Source organism: Stegostoma tigrinum, chromosome X (genome assembly GCF_030684315.1).
Source record: "Stegostoma tigrinum isolate sSteTig4 chromosome X, sSteTig4.hap1, whole genome shotgun sequence".
NCBI lineage: Eukaryota > Metazoa > Chordata > Chondrichthyes > Orectolobiformes > Stegostomatidae > Stegostoma > Stegostoma tigrinum.
Window position 1 is genome coordinate 16,226,259 of NC_081404.1, and position 16,381 is coordinate 16,242,639.

General features: G+C 40.8%; 1 protein-coding gene across 10 annotated transcripts in view; it reads right to left on the minus strand.

Annotated features, from left to right (window-relative positions):
• The window catches only part of LOC125448188 (sodium channel protein type 8 subunit alpha-like), a 326,376-nt gene that overhangs the window by 126,375 nt on the left and 183,620 nt on the right, over nucleotides 1-16,381 (minus strand). For all 10 annotated transcript variants that reach the window (XM_059643402.1, XM_059643399.1, XM_059643398.1 and 7 more), the window contains one exon: nucleotides 4,786-5,013. In XM_059643402.1, the coding sequence (XP_059499385.1) occupies nucleotides 4,786-5,013 (228 nt within the window). The remainder of the gene's footprint in view (nucleotides 1-4,785; nucleotides 5,014-16,381) is intronic.

A 16,381-nucleotide genomic window follows, 5' to 3' on the forward strand; every position in this document is an offset into this window, starting at 1 on the left:
GCAGCTCACTGGATTGGCACTGCATCAACTAACATCCTCTCCCTCCCATCACCAATGCACAGTAGCAGCAGTGTGTACTGTCTGCAAGATGCATTGCAGAAATTCACCAAAGATCCTTAGGCAGCACCTTCCAAACCCACGATCATTTCCATCATGAAAGACAAGAGCAGCTGATACATGGGAACACTATGACCTGCAAGTTCCCCTCCAAGCCACTCACCACCCTGACTTGCAAGTATATTGCCAATCCTTTAGTGCCACTGAGTCAAAGTCCTGGGATTCCCTCTCTAATGGCATTGTGGTGCAGTAGGTGAATTGCAGCTGTTCAAGAGGGCAGCTCACCACCACCCTCTCAAGGGAGCAACATGGGACAGGCCATAAGTGGTGGGCCCAGCCAGTGACACTCATGTCCCATGAGTGAATTGCAAAACATCTTTGAATGTAATTTGGAATAGGTAACAAATACTGACCTTGCCATTGGCACGTCCCATGAAAGAAACACAGAAACATGGAATAAAGGAGCAAGATTAGATCATTCAGTCCTCCAAACCTGTTCCACAACTTATTATAATCATGGAGGCTGGTACACTCATGCTACCAGGTCAGTGGGGAACCAAGTATGCATTAGTTTTAGAGCTTCATATAGTAGGTTCTCTTTCCATAACCTACTTTTAATTGTGTTGTTTTGGTTGACTTTTCTCTCTTAATATCAATCGGTACCTCCACTACAATGGATCATATTTTTCTGTCGAAGCCCATTGATGGATGACTGGCAGAATCAGGAGAACTAATTTTGCTTCCTCGAGCACAATATTTGGCTTGAAAAGATGCCTTGCACAGTTCAAGCAGCTCTTGAAGGTGGACTTTTTCACCTAGGTTCAACAACAGAAGTTAGATGTTTGACCCTAATTGGTGTGCTGGTTTCAGGGCTAAAATCAGCAAAATTATGCTTTGTTACTTATTGATGTAGAAAAAAAAAGCTCCCTCAGGTTCAGTGCAGCTTGCCAAAATGTACTTGAATGAAGAGTTATGTCCTCGAACCTTTTCTAGCATTCAATGGTATCATGGTTGATCTGTAGCTCAAGTCCATTTACTAATTTTTGATGATAATCCCATAATTCTGCTAAAAATCTATTAGTTTTAATGTTGAAAATTCCAAGCGACCCAACATTGGAGCTTTCTTGAGCAGGTGGAGAAAAAAGAGAAAGAGAGAGAGACAGGCAGAGAGAGAGAGTTGGGATGTTTCTACACCACTTGATATCAATAAATTTATCTTGACATGAGGCTTAGGCTCCAATGTTTAAAAGTTATACCTCATATTTCAAGGTCTAATGGCATAACAGGTCGCACTCTAGACTTTGAGCCAGGAGTTCAGTTTCAAGTCTCATTCCAGGACTTCTTACATTCTGTCTCCATCCTCCTCACCCCGACACCTGTCTTGTTTACATTGCTCTCAGTAGACAGGGCTCATTTCCTCCCTTTACACCAATCTACATCTCTTTGTTTTCCCCCTTTCTCCACCGTTAACAGCTCCTTTATCTTTTGCACTGGGCATCGGTCTCTGTCAAATGCATATAAAAAAATTCTAACAGCTTTCAATTCTGAAGAGTCATACTGGACTCAAAGCGCTAACTCTGTTGCCCTCTCCACATAAGTGGTGATCTGTAACACCACTGCTACCCATCATTCTGAACTTCCACCTCTCTCTTTCACTGTTCCCCACAAAGAGGAAATATGTTCTTGCCACTAACCAGATCACCTTAAACAACTAAAAATGATCACCCCTTAGTCCTCCTTAGTTCTCCACACTCACAGGAAGACAAGCTTAATCTGCGCAACCTGCTGTCAAAACTTAACTTTTTCAGTCCCAGATATCATTCTTATGAATCTTAGCTGCACCCCTTCTCAAACCCAATATATTCATCCTGAGGTCTGATACCCAGAACTGAGCACAGTATTCAAGGTAGGACCGAACAAGAACTCTACAACCGTAGAAAAATGTCTGCCTCTTTGTGTATCACGGTCAAGATAAAGGCTATAAGTCTACGAGCCATTTAAAAGCATGGGAACACCACCGCCTACAAGTTCCCCTCCAAACCACTCTCCATCCTGACTTGGAAATATATTGCCATTCCTTCAGTGTTGCTGGGTCAAAATCCTGAAATTCCCTCCCTAGTGGCATTATAAGTCTGTTTACAGCACACAGACTGCAGTGGTTCAGTCTAGTGATTCAGGAAGTGCTAGAACTTCCTCAGATCCAGAGCAGTGATAGGGAATATGATGAGACTTGAATATATGATCGAACAGACTGCAAACTTCCTCACATTAAATGTCATCTGCCACAGTTTCAACCACTCAGTCTCTCAATACCTCTCTGAAAATTCCCTTGTTCAATACATTGTTTACTTCTGTACCACGCAACTTCATATCATCCAGCAAACTCAAATATATAGCTCTCCATTACTTCAGTATTTTTAATATCCATTCGTGGGTTGGGATGCAACTGACAAGACTAGCATTTATTGTCCATTCTAATGGCCCTCGATAAGGTGGTGGTGAGCTACCTTCTTGAACCTCTGCAGTCCATTTGGTGCAGGTGCACCTACAATGTTGCTTACAGTTATTACCTACAGCAAAAGAAAAACCTAAGGCCCAAGGACATTTTCCTGAGGTCACATGCTGGCAACTACAGCATGTATCATTATCCCTACATTCTGTCTCCTATCATCAACTCAGTTCCAAACCTGTGCCAATTGGTTACTTCCAATTCCATTCACATCAATCTTTGAGAACAGTGTCTTATGTTTAAACTTGTATGAAGTTTTCTGAAACTTCAGATAAATAATATGAATCCACCATATTTGTGACCTCCTGAAAAAATTCAACCATACACAACTGTTTTCTCCCAAATACATGATCACCATTTCAAATTTCAGATTCCAGTATCTTTCAGATACTAGATATCAAACTAATGGGTTTATAACTTGCAGTGTACTCGTTCCTACCCCTACTGAAACCATGGAGTGACAATGACAATTTCCCACGTCAAGGAACAATTCCTGAATCAAGGGTCTTTTGGAAGATTATGACTAAGGCAACTACAATTTCCTTACTTATTTGTTTTATTAAGCTTTGGTCAAAACTCATCACATTCTGGAAATTTGCCAATCTTCAGTGTCATTACTTTCGTTATTACCGTTTTGCTGACTGATATTAAATGTTAAGTGCCTGCCTTCAATTTATTTTTTAGTTTTCCTTTCCTTTTCCTGATGTTAAAACAAAGCATGGCATAATCAAACTGTTTCATTCATTCCCCCAACCCTGAAAGGACTGAGGTATTGTCATCATGTAGATCAAATCAGGGCAACACAAGTCAATGCACGTTCCTCACAAAACAGTCTAATTTCTTGGGTCAGCTAGCTTACCCTGAACCCATGATCAGTGGCTCATTTCAGACACAAGGAGCTTTGCAGCTACACAAAGCATGCAGACCAGCAGTTGGCCACACTCCTACATTCTGGATACAGATAAAAGGAGTAGGAGGCAACCAATCGACCCTTCAGGCCTGCTCCGCCATTCAATATCATCATGGCTGATCATCCAACTCAGTATTCTGGTCACACTTTCTCCCCATACCTTTGATCCCATTAGTTTGATATCTAGTATCTGAAAGATACTGGAATCTGCAATTTGAAATGGTGATCATGTATTTGGGAGAAAACAGTTGTGCATGGTTGAATTTTTTCAGGAGGTCACAAATATGGTGGATTCATATTATTTATCTGAAGTTTCAGAAAACTTCATACAACTTCACAAGAACTATAATGAACTCCTTCTTGAAAACATTCATGGTTTTGGCTTCAACCACTTTCTGTGGCAGAGAATTCCACAGGATTCCCACGCTCTGGGTGAAGAAGTTTCTCCACATGGCAGTCCTAAATAGTCTACCATGTATCCTTAGACTGTGACCTCTAGTTCTGGACTCCCTGGTCATCAGGGAAAATATAAACTCATCCTGAACTCCTCCCAAATGATCTACAAATCACTAATGAATATTTTGAAACTTCATTTAGAGCCAAAAATGACAGGTTAGCTTCTTATATAAGTGAATTCCTTAATTTCAAGACATGATATGGTTACAAATGTCTTGCCTGCCTGCTAATTCAACTGCTTTTTTCTAGTTCTCTTTCTAGTGTCTGGATGAGTCCTTCAGGTTTGTGGCTTTTAGTGGATAAAAGAATTTCACACAAACACTTTATCATACTGTTATTGACATATCCATCTACTAAATCGTTCACTGTTGCGCATAGGATTCAAGCACCTGCTGATACAAATGAGGAAGGAGGAAATTTGCATATGACTTACCAAGCGAAAGAACAACAGAGCTGTAAAATATGGTAGCAAGAAGGGGCATCAAGGCAGAGGGTGAAAAACAAGAACAATGCTCAAAAGACAATCAAATGGTTTCCAGAGTTGAAGAATTCAATGAAAAGATGGGCAAATGAAGCTTATGACAGTCTTGTTGGGTCTAGTGTCTTCTCTGTTTTTAAAAAGGAGGAATACAGCACTATCTAAAATCAAGATTCTCAATGGGAGAAATCAAGACACAAAGGTCAACTCAATGGAACGTACTGCACATTGACATACCAAATGATCATGCCATTACTTTGCCAATAATTTCCTTCTTACATAAGAAGCAATAATTTATGACATCAAACCACTAAAGAACTGGAAAACATTGTTTTCCTTCACATAAGCCAGAAATATGGATTATTCAATGCTTACTGTTGTTCATAATGTAGTCATTAAAATCAAAAATCTTTGTTCCATTTTCATCCATGGCATTTAGATACACTGGATTGGGTGGCCAAATGACACACTTGTGCCTCAAATTGCCCATAAACAACTGGAGTCCAATAAGGGCAAAGACACTCAGGCAGAATACAGTCAAAATCATTACATCAGACAGCTTCTTCACAGACTGGATTAGAGCACCCACAATGGTCTTCAGGCCTGCAGAAATAAACACACACTGTTATAACCGTATTCTGGGTGAACACTCATCTCACAAAAAGAACAGAAACCACATTCCGAAAGAAGTTCATGCAGGAAAGCAAGCAATGTTGAATGCAAACCATGTTGATGGATTTAATAACAATGCTTGAGCTCAAAACCAAAAGGTCTGTTGAAAAAGTTTGTGGTGGAGACAATTTTTAATGGTCACTAACAACTGGTTATTGTTAGTTGACTTACCAGGCACAATTGCAACAATATTAATGGCTAACAGCAGAGAAAATAGTCAGCAATCCTGGGACTAGCTATCCTATGAGCAATAGATTTCACTGTAATTTGCTCAGAAAAGATATGCTGGCTAGTTTGGGACATGAGGAAATGCACATTACTGGAATATGAGTTTCAAAGTGTGAGGTGAAATAGACTGTTGAAGAAACAGCTTTGTTTTACACCAAATCGTGATGGACTGGGCCTGAAATGTTTGATACTAAAATAAGGTAACTGAAATCATAACATTTTCTATACCCATGCACTAACAGATCTCACTGAGAAACAAAATAAAAGTTAATCTAGAAAATGTGAACTTGCATATCTTATCAGGTAGCACTCATCCATTGGTATACATGGAATAAATTCTACTGTTTCCACTTTGAACTTCCATTGTACAGCTACAATATCCTTCCCATACTACAATCCAGTGGTTCCAAAATACCTGTTTGCCACATCAGATAACTGAAAACTCAAATGAACAATTCAAACAAGTTATGACACACCGAAGGTTAATGTACTTTCAAGATGGTTAATGCAATAATTCAAAATATGGAAGCTGAACTGAAATGATTAATTATGTAATTTCAGACTGACTTTAATTCACCCACATTGTTCAATCTTGTTGAGTGAGTTCCATGTTTCACACTAAATGGTGAACAGGGTTTGTATTTCAACTATTTACCGACTTTTCAGAATCTATGTGTTGATCAAGTTGTTCCAGTGCAATGTGGACAAGATACTTGGAGCAACATAACATGGGCTTTTGTCATCATCCCTTTGACTACAGGACTGGCACAGTAGTCCAGCATGAACCTGATGGGCCAAATAGCCTTCCTTCCTGTGCTGCATTGACTTTGTGATTTGAGTAGCCAGTTGCTAACAGTTTGATAGGCATTTACCCTCTCATCTCAAAACCCCCTTTATCCATTGCAAAGTTTTTATCATTATTGTCTTTCTCATTACCATCATAGTAATCACTCCTGCAAGCTTTCTTATTATCCCAAATCCAAATTCTGCTCAACTTTGAATTCACCCACAGTAACAACATAAAAACTGAACTTTACCTCTAGTTCAAAACAAAAAGTTCCTTCACGCTAATGAAGGCAGTTCTCCAGTACTTCACCAAAGCAGACATTCTTCACCTGAGTCTTGGCAGTGAGTGGCAGCAGGCCCTTCGACCACAGACATACCACAGAAAAGCCAAGTTCGATCCTCACCTGACGGCTCCTCACAGGCAATTTTCCTTTAGCAGCCACTGGGCAGTGAAAACTTTGCCTGGTAATTGTTCTCTTCCCTAGTACAGGGGCACTGATACTAAATAAAGTCAGATAACTCATCAGAAATGAGCAACTGAGTTAAGGTTAATGGAATTATTTACTGGCCCACTAAATCTTATTTACTGTGTGACCATTAATGCTTTCACCAGATAGATGCTCCAAACGCAGAGAGCTCAGAATCTGGTACATAAGCCTGACCTATTTGAGAAGTTAATTTTGAATTGCTGATAGTTTTGTAATTTTGCTTAAATTTCCATTCAGCTGCACGTGTTGAATCCAGAGAATGTGAAATGTGAGTGTGACACATTGAGCCTCAATAGCTTTGGGGATGAGTTAACCAGACACTGCTACTGCTTGCCATGATCTTTACAACCCCTTCCATATTTACACTCTTGAGTGACAATCTTCCATAGCAGAAACTGCTCAGTCCATTTCATTCAGAGTATTTTTAAAAAATCAGTCTTAAAGCCTAGTACTGATTAAATATTCTGTTAATGTCATCAGCGGCACTATTTGTTCAAATTACTATATAAGCCTGCTGCTGGTGAATGAGCTAAATTCAATAAGAGGTCCCTGAAAAATAAGTATGGAAAGCATACCAGCAAACAGTAATGAGCACTAAGGCATATATACCTTGTTTTTGCTCGGACTGAACTTATCTCCACTCTTTAGGAGGGATCAAATCAAATTATACTTGGTTATGCTATACGGTAGGAATGTGTATTAGCTCAGGCCCAGTAAACAGATTCGATACCTCCACTAGAACTGTTGACAGGATTATTTGGAACAAAGGTATGCAGTTTTTACAGACTCACAATTAAAACTGTTATCCTAAAAGTAGAAAGTCAGACCTCACTTTAAGTTTGGGAGCAACATAAGTGAAGATTCTCTGCAGCGTAATTATGTACATCCTATCGAAGTATGATTTTGCACTCATATGGAGGATCCAGTCACTTTAAACAGATACAACTATGTATTTTTTTAAATCATTCACAAGATGTTGACATCACTTCTCGCCCAACACCAATTGTCCAGACGGCAAATAAGAATCAACCGCATTGCTGTGGGTCTGGTATCATATGTAGGTCAGACCAGGTACGAGTAGGCAACAATAGATGAAAGTGATTTTGAGAGTCTGGTCAAGAATGAGGAGGAGGCATACGTCAGATATAGACAACTGGGATCAAGTAACTCTCCTGAAGATTGTTAGAGAAGGAGGGGCATTCTTAAGAGGGAAGTCAGGAGGGCAAAAAGGACATATGAAATAGCCCTGACAGATAAGGTTAAGGATAATCCAATGAAATTCTACAAGTACATTATGAGCAAAACAGCAACTAGGAAGAGAATAGTACCCCTCAAAGGGCAACAAAGTTGTCGACGTGTGGAACCACAGGAGATTGGAGAGATACTAAATTAATATTTTGCGTCAGTATTTATTGTGGAGAAAGACATGGATGCTAGGGAACTTAGGGAAGTAAATACTGATGCCTTGAAAACAGACCACATTACAGAAGAGGAGTGAACATATATAGATCATTTCAGCACAGTACAGGCCCTTCGGCCCTTGATGTTGTGCCGACCTGTCATACCGATCTCAAGCCCATCTAACCTACACTATTCCATGTACGTCCATATGCTTGTCCAATGACGACTTAAATGTACCTAAAGTTGGCGAATCTACTACCATTGCAGGCAAAGCATTCCATTCCCTTACTACTCTCTGAGTAAAGAAACTACCTCTGACATCTGTCCTATATCTTTCACCCCTCAATTTAAAGCTATGCCCCCTCGTGCTCGCCGTCAAGTGCTGGAGGTCTTAAAAAACCCAAAGGTAAATAAATCTCCAGGACCTGATCAGGTGTATCCCAGGACGGTATGGGAAGCAAGGGAAGAAACTGCAAGGCCCCTGGCAGAGATATTTGTATCATCAACAGCCATGGTGTGGTGCCAGAGTACCAGAGGGTGGCTAATGTTGTGCCTTTATTTAAGAAAGGTTGTAAGGAGAAACCTGGGAACTATAGGCTAGTGAGTCTGACATCAGTGATGGGTAAGTTTTAGAGGGGATTCTGAGAGACAGGATTTACATGCATTTGGAGAGGTGAGGCCTGATGAGGGATAGTCTGCATGGCTTTGTGCATGGGAAATTGTGTCTTACAAACTTGATTGAGTTTTTTGAGGACATGACCATGAAGATAGATGAGAGAAGAGTGGTAGATGTCGTTTACATGGACATTAGTGAAGCCTTTGACAAGATTTTTCATGGTAGACTGGTTAGCAAAGTTAGAGCATAAGCAATTGAGGGAGACCTTGCCAACTGGATACAAAATTGGCATAATGGTGGGAGTCAGAAGGTGGTGGTGGAGGGCTGTTTTTCGGACTGGAGGTCTGTGACCAGCGGTGTGCTGCAGGAATTGGTGCTGGGTCCACTGTTGTTTGATTTAGATAAGAATATAGGAGGTATAGTTGGTAAGTCTGCAGATGACACCAAAATTGATGGTGTAGTGGACAGTGAAGAAGGTTATCTAAGATTACAAGAGGATCTTTATCAATTGGGCCAATGGGCTGAGGGCTGGCAGATGGAGTCTAATTTGGATAAATGTGAAGTATTGTATTTTGGTAAGACAAACAAGGGCAGGACTTATACAGTTAATGGTAGGGCTCTGGGGAATGTTGTCGAACAGAAAGACCTAGGAGTTCAGGTACATAGTTCTTTGAAAGTTGCAGCACAGCTAAGAAAGGCATTTGGCACACTTGCCTTTATTACTCAGACCACTGAGTGTAGGAGTTGGGATATCTTATCACAGTTGTACAGGACGTTGGTGAGGCCACTTTTGTAGTACTGTGTGTAGTACAGTTCTGGTTGCCCTGCTATAGGAAAGATATTATTAAATTGGAGAGGGTTCAGAAAAGATTTACTGGGATGTTACCCAGGACTGGAGGGTTTGAGTTATAAGGAGAGGCCAGTTAGGCTGGGGCATTTTTGCAAATGGAATGTAAGAAGTTGAAGGTGGCCTTATAAAAGTTTACAAAATAATGAAGGGCATAGATAAGATGAATAACAAACGTCTTCTTGCGAGGGTAGGGGAGTTCAAAAGTAGAGGGCATATATTTAAGGTGAGAGGAAAAAGGTTTAAAGGGAATTTGAGGGGTAACTTTTACCACACAGAGGGTGGTTTGTATGTGAATTGAACTGCCAGAGGAAGTGGTAAATGCTGGCACAGTTAGAATACTTAAAAGACATTTGGATAGATATGTGGATAGGAAAGGTTTAGCAGGATATGGGCCAAATGTAGGCAACTGGGACTAGTTTAGTTTGGGAAACTTGATTGGCATGGATGAGTTCGAGTGAAGGGTCTGTTTCTATGCTGTATGACTCTGTGATGGCAGATTTCCTTCCCTGAAGGACATGAGTGAACCAGAAGACGATCAACACTGGTTTCACGGTCATCATTGGACTCTTAATTTCAGATTTTCAATTGAAATCAAATTCCACCATTTGTCAAGCCCAGGTCCCCAGAACATTACTGATCGAGATTAATTGTCAGAGAAAGCCACTGGGTCATTGCCTCCCCTTAGTGAGGACATGTGACCTAAACCTAACTGAAGGCATGTCTTTGAGAATTTGATATATGCAACAAAAATTCTCAAAATACTCCACTACTTTATATCAATCAACTCCATCACAACTTAAAGAAAGAAGTGGAAGCTAAAGCAACAGCAAAACATCCACAAATTGTAGGAATAGTTTTGACACAGCGTTAAAATCCATCTTCCTCTGCCACATAGCACTCCTGAATATTTAAAATTTGTACAGGTTACATGTAACAACACTGGTGTCACAATTAGAGAAATGCGAACACCATAAAACACTCCAGAAAAGTAGAAGCTTCTGGCCCTTTGAGCTTCCTCAAGGGGGAAATTGAGAATTAAAACAATTGAAACAGTTATAAATCAGCCATTTTTTACAATCTGGTTTGCAGAAGTTGAATTTGTCAATTTGCACCAAGTATGAATGAAGCCACATTTATTCATTTAACCTCAATTAACCATCTCATTGAAAGTATATTATTGTGGAAGCAATTGAACCAGCAACAGATGCTCACACCAGTCTGTGCCTATGATTCAGTGGTGCAAGGCACATGCTGCATTTACACCACAAGCTGACTTTGAGTTAAAGCTTCCAAACAAGGTAGCCCCTCCTTAATACTGTCACACAGCTACTTGTTGAATCTTCATGTCAACAGGCACAATCTGCACATTTGTTCCTTGCGCCATGTGAAGATCTCTGCTCCCAGCCATTAATTCATCAGGGTGCCCAAGGAGACTAGGTCCCTACAGCATGTTTTTCATAAAGTCAGGTTTGACAAACCACTTCATTTATGCTCCATGTCAAATCTAACCAAGACAGAGTTGCAAGTCTTCAAGGGGTTCACCCTCACAATCTGTTCAGGGCCAAAATTGGAAGTTATATTGTCTTTTCTGAATTGTTGTGAAGGAGCTATTAACTCCAGGCGTCAAACTGATGCCTGCCTTTGACAAAGCCTACATTAGGAGACTTCCTTCTGACTTGGAGGACAATTCTGCACCTTAAAAGGTTCCTCATTGCCTCTTCTGGTGTTATACTGTTGTACCAGTGCAACCTCATTCAGGTTCTGTTGCAAACTCTGGAAAGACCCTGCCTGACAGTAGGAATCCTGACATGAGCCAGTCACATATGTGCAATGAGGCCTGATCTTAGGAGCATAGGTCAGGGCTGGGATAGGGGTAGATGTGTAGGGAGAGTAGATTTCCCACCATCCCAAAGCTTAGCTCCAAACAGGAGAATTTTTTTTATCACCACTCCAACCTCTGCATCTCCTGCAGTGACACGAAGCTGTATCTGGCTTACACTGATGCAAAGTAATGGCATAATTTACTGACAGTGCCATGCTGCACATTTTAACAAATCACGCAAAGTTGTCTTAAGCAGTGCATCTCCTAATACTGTGATAATGGGAACTGTAGATGCTGGAGAATCCAAGATAACAAAGTGTGAAGCTGGATGAACACAGCAGGCCAAGCAGCATCTCAGGGGCACAAAAGCTGATGTTTCGGGCCTAGACCCTCCATCAGAGAGGTGATGAAGGGTCTAGGCCAGAAACGTCAGCTTTTGTGCTCCTGAGATGCTGCTTGGCCTGCTGTGTTCATCCAGCTCCACACTTTGTCATCTCCTAATACTTTCAGGTTACACCAGAAACAGCCTCTTTAAGACTGCCTCATAAATCTTTTGTACTTTACTAAATGGCACATTGGTGTAATGGATAACTCGATAAAGTATGAAAATGTAACAAACATTTGGACATTGGAGAAGAGAGTTCTGACTATATTCACTTCTACAGCTAGCACTTCCGATAGGGTTTGCTCGCTTTGCATCAGTCTATGCAAGTGCTGGTTTAAAGCCACTACCTACTGCTGAACCAGACTCTTTACAGGGTCACTGCATTTAATGTATATACTGGTTGCAATTTGCAGACGAATATCGATTATAGTCGAGATTGGGCAAAAGATCAAAAAGTCCAGTCATAGTGCAAATGGGGATTTGGCAAATTATAAATTGTCATTTGAGATGTGACTCTTTGTGGGTGGAAAATAAATTCATTTAAAGTCACCGACAAGGTCCAAAATTACATTCTGAAGATAGCTTGAGAAAACCTCTGCCCAAGCATGCACTGTTATTAAACAGCATCTCTCTTGTTATATCCCTCCAAGCCATCGCAAAGGGCTGTATTAAGAAAAAGCATTGCACATGGGTTGTGGGCACCATTTGTTTCCCATCCCTAAGCGCCCAGAGGGAATTTAAGATCACATTACCGTGGGTCTGGAGTCACATGTAGGCCAGACCAGTAAGGTTGATAGATTTCCTTCCCTAAAGGACATTAATGAATGAGATGGGTTTTTAATGACAATAGACAGTGGTTAAAATGGGCACAATTCAAGCAGCCAACCAGCCTTGTTTGTTAAATTCCAGAACACTAGCAAATTCAAATCCACATCTGACTGGGGTGGGGGGGCAGCGTGGAATTTGAACCTACATGCCCAGAAATTTAGCCTGGTGCTCTGGATTATGAGTCCAGTCCACTATGCCAGCTCTCCCCCCACAACTGGGTCTATGATCAGCAGTGTGCCACAGGGATTGGTGCTGGGTCCACTGTTATTCATCATTTAAATAAATGATTTGGATGAGAATTTAGGAGGTACGGTTAGTGAATCTGCGGATGACACCAAGATTGGTGGTATAGTGGACAGTGAAGGAGGTTATCAGGGAATGCAGCCAGATGTTAATCAACTGGCCCAGTGGACTGAGGAATGGCAGATGGAGTTTAATTTAGATAAATGCAAGGTGTTACACTTTGGCAAGGCAAACCAGTGCAGGACTAACACAGTCATTGGTAGGGCCCTGGAGAGATAAAGAGATCCAGGTTCATTGCTCCTTGAAAAGGGCGTCAAAGGTAGACAGGCTGATGAAGGCGGCTTTCATCATGCCAACTTTCATCAGTCAAAGCATTGAATATAGGAGTTGGGGCATCTTTTTTGTAGCTGTACAAGATTTTGGTGAGGCCACATTTGGAGTGCTGTGTGCTGTTCTGGTCATCCTACAATAGAAAGGATTTTATAAAACTAGAAAGAGTGCAGAAAAGGTTTACTAGGATGTTACCTCGAGTGGAAGGCTTAAGTTATAAAGGGAGTTTGGATCAGCTGGAACTTTTTTCATTGCAGCATAGGAGACTGAGGGGTCACCTTATAGAGGTATATAAAATCATGACAGGTATAGATAAGGTAGATAGCCAACAGCTTCTCCCCATGGTAAGACCGGGGAGATACAAGAGAGTCCAGAGGGGCAAATATTTCATACAGAGGGTAGTGGGTGCCTAGAACGGGCTGCCAGAGGTAGTGGTGGGAGTAAATACAATTTTGTGATTTAAGAAACATTTAGACAGATACATGGATGGGATAGGTATGGACATATATGGATCAAACACAGGCAAATGGGACTAGTTTAAATTGTAAAAACTGGGCAGCATGGACAGCTTGGGCCAAAGGGCCTGTTTCCATGCTGTCGACCACTATGACTCTATAACTTGGTATGTGGGGTGACTTACTGTGTACAAAATGGCTGCTGCATTTTCTAAATCTCACAAATGGCACAGAGGTGAAGAATCAACTAGTGTTTTCTAGTTGTGTTAGCTGAGGGAGGAATGTTGACCAAGACACCAAGGGAACTGCCTGTTTTTTAATACAGTGCAATGGGATCTTCTCAAAATCAACACAACTAATAAATTACTTAACATCTCAGCAAAAGACAGCACTTCCTACAAGACGTGCTCAAAGCCTGACGTCTAAATATTTTCTAATCAACTAATTTAGAGATGTTACAACACACCATTGGAGCAGGTGGGACTTGAAGCCAGATTGCTTGGTTCAAAGATAGAGACTATACCACTGCATCTCAAAAACCCTTGCCAAGCCTGAAGTGTTACAAACAAACACTTAAATTGTGGTCTCACTACACTAACTTTCAATGGGGAGAGTCCCCTAACACCTCTTGCATTTGTAAAGGCAGTGTATTTTATGTTTGTGCTTTTTGAAACCGTCGGCTGAAAGGAGATGTACCTTTTTTTAAACTACAGTTTTAAAGGATTGCTGCACGTTTTGAAAAGAAGTAACCTGATACTCATGGCAAGCACTGTTTACACAGCTGCTTGGATACAAAACAATCATAGTTTGGGTTGCAGTCAAACTGAACCTGAGGGGCTAGGTTAGATGCAACAGTGGTTGGCAACAAGGTGTTGATTCGTCCATGGAGTTGTAACCAGTTATTGATAACAAAGCCCTCTTGCCTGCCAACAACTGTATGATTGGTTCTCAGGTAATAGTTTTAAATTTTATTCATTCAAGGGATGAAGGCATCACTGGCTAGGCCAGCATTTATTGCCCATCCCTAATTTCCCAGAGGGCAGTTTAAGAGTCAACCAAATTGCTGTGTAGTCTGGAGTTACATGTAGGCCAGCCCAGCTGAGGAAGTTTCCTTCCCTAAAGGACATTATTGAACCAGAACGGTTTTTCTGGTAAGCGACATTACAATCTTAATTCTGAATTTTTAAAATTGAATTTAAATTCCATGCTGTACTGTGGTAGGATTCGAACCTAGGTCCCCAGAACATTAGCTGAGTATAGCCCAGCAATAATACCACTCAGCCAGTGCGTTCCCTTATGAAGGATTTGGAGCTGGAAACAAGATTCAGAGAAGTGATTTGAATCTCTACACTAGCTCAGGAGCTATCTTTCTGTTCTCTGCAGTCAAAATCCACTTTAAGCCTGAAGAAAACCAGTTCACCTTTCCTTCAGAGTTACTGCAAACTGTGACTTTTAAATGAAAATAAGAGACCTTTTACAAGTGAAACAGTCACTCTGTGCCTCTTGCAAACCATTGGAAGCAGTCAAAATAGAAAGGCTAAGAAGCAAACCTTCTGATCAGCAAGAAGCAACTCAGCAGATATAGTGAAGAATGTTGACCTGCTTTTCTAGTTTAGCAGACTTGTTTAATTATTTTAAAATCTCACTTTTGTGGTGACTCTGGGAATAGTCAGGGTTGACTTCCAGTGTGCCTCCCAGGGAGTTTTGACAAAATTGGGAGGTCTGACCAGAAATGAATAGAGGCAACAAATATTTGGTAAGGCATGAGAAAGAAACACAGGAGAAGGAAAACATCAGTTTCTGCACTGTATTTAAGACATGGCCCTGGAAACTTCACAGAACTTCCTGCAGGTGCCAGATTTGTCCTTAGCACTCTTAAGCGAACTTTCAAAACCTAATTGATTGACCAAGCAGTTAGACAGAAGGTAGCACTGCCTGGCACATTTCTGAACAGGATAGAAACAAAATGGCATGACAGCTGAAAAGTGACAGCTGCCTCGTGACTAACCTTCAAACTCTATGTCACTACTTTCCCTATCTTATCGGTGCTCCTCAAAATTTCTCTTGTTCTTTGTAAGTTCGTAGTGTACCATCCACAAGCTTTTGAAAAAAAGCAAATAAAAGGAACAGTACGAAGAGGAGCACATACCTCTGCCACATTATGTTATCAATCCATACCATGCTATATTAACTCAACATTATTACGATTATGCGGCTCTTTTTGGTGGCTTTTACATGCCTGATTGTGGCCTTGTAAATTCAAAGCAGAAAAACAAGTTTCTTTAGCAAGAGCTTCCTTCCCATTGCAGAAGCTTCAGGTTAACCTATATCCATCAACCTGCTCTGAAACCTCTGCTCACATTTTGACAAATTGCATTGCCTCAGCTGAGACAATCAACATTATCTAAAAACAAAATCAATTCATCCTATCACCCAATGTCAACAGGTTCTTTAAAAAAAAATCCAGGATCTGGATCTTGATTTGGATTTGTGTTTTCGTCAAAAACAATTTTACTTTGCCTTGGGCCATACCCAATCTGTGCACCAAGTTTCACTGACACCCAATCATTAGATTTTGAGATAGATTGCTTATAAATAAAGACTAACTAGTGTGTAAACACTACCTGTTTCTAATATCAGTGGCAAAGGTGATGACTGATGGTTCTTTTTGAAATCAATCACATCTAAAAAGTCTTTGTGGATGTGAGCATAAATGAAAAGGCTAGCATTTTATTGCTCATCTCTAATTTTCCTCAAGAAGGTGGTGATGAGCCACCTTCTTGAATCACTGTAGTCCGTGATACACAGGGATCCCCACAGTGTCACTAAGAAGGTCTTTCAGGATTTTGACCCAGTGACAGTGAAGG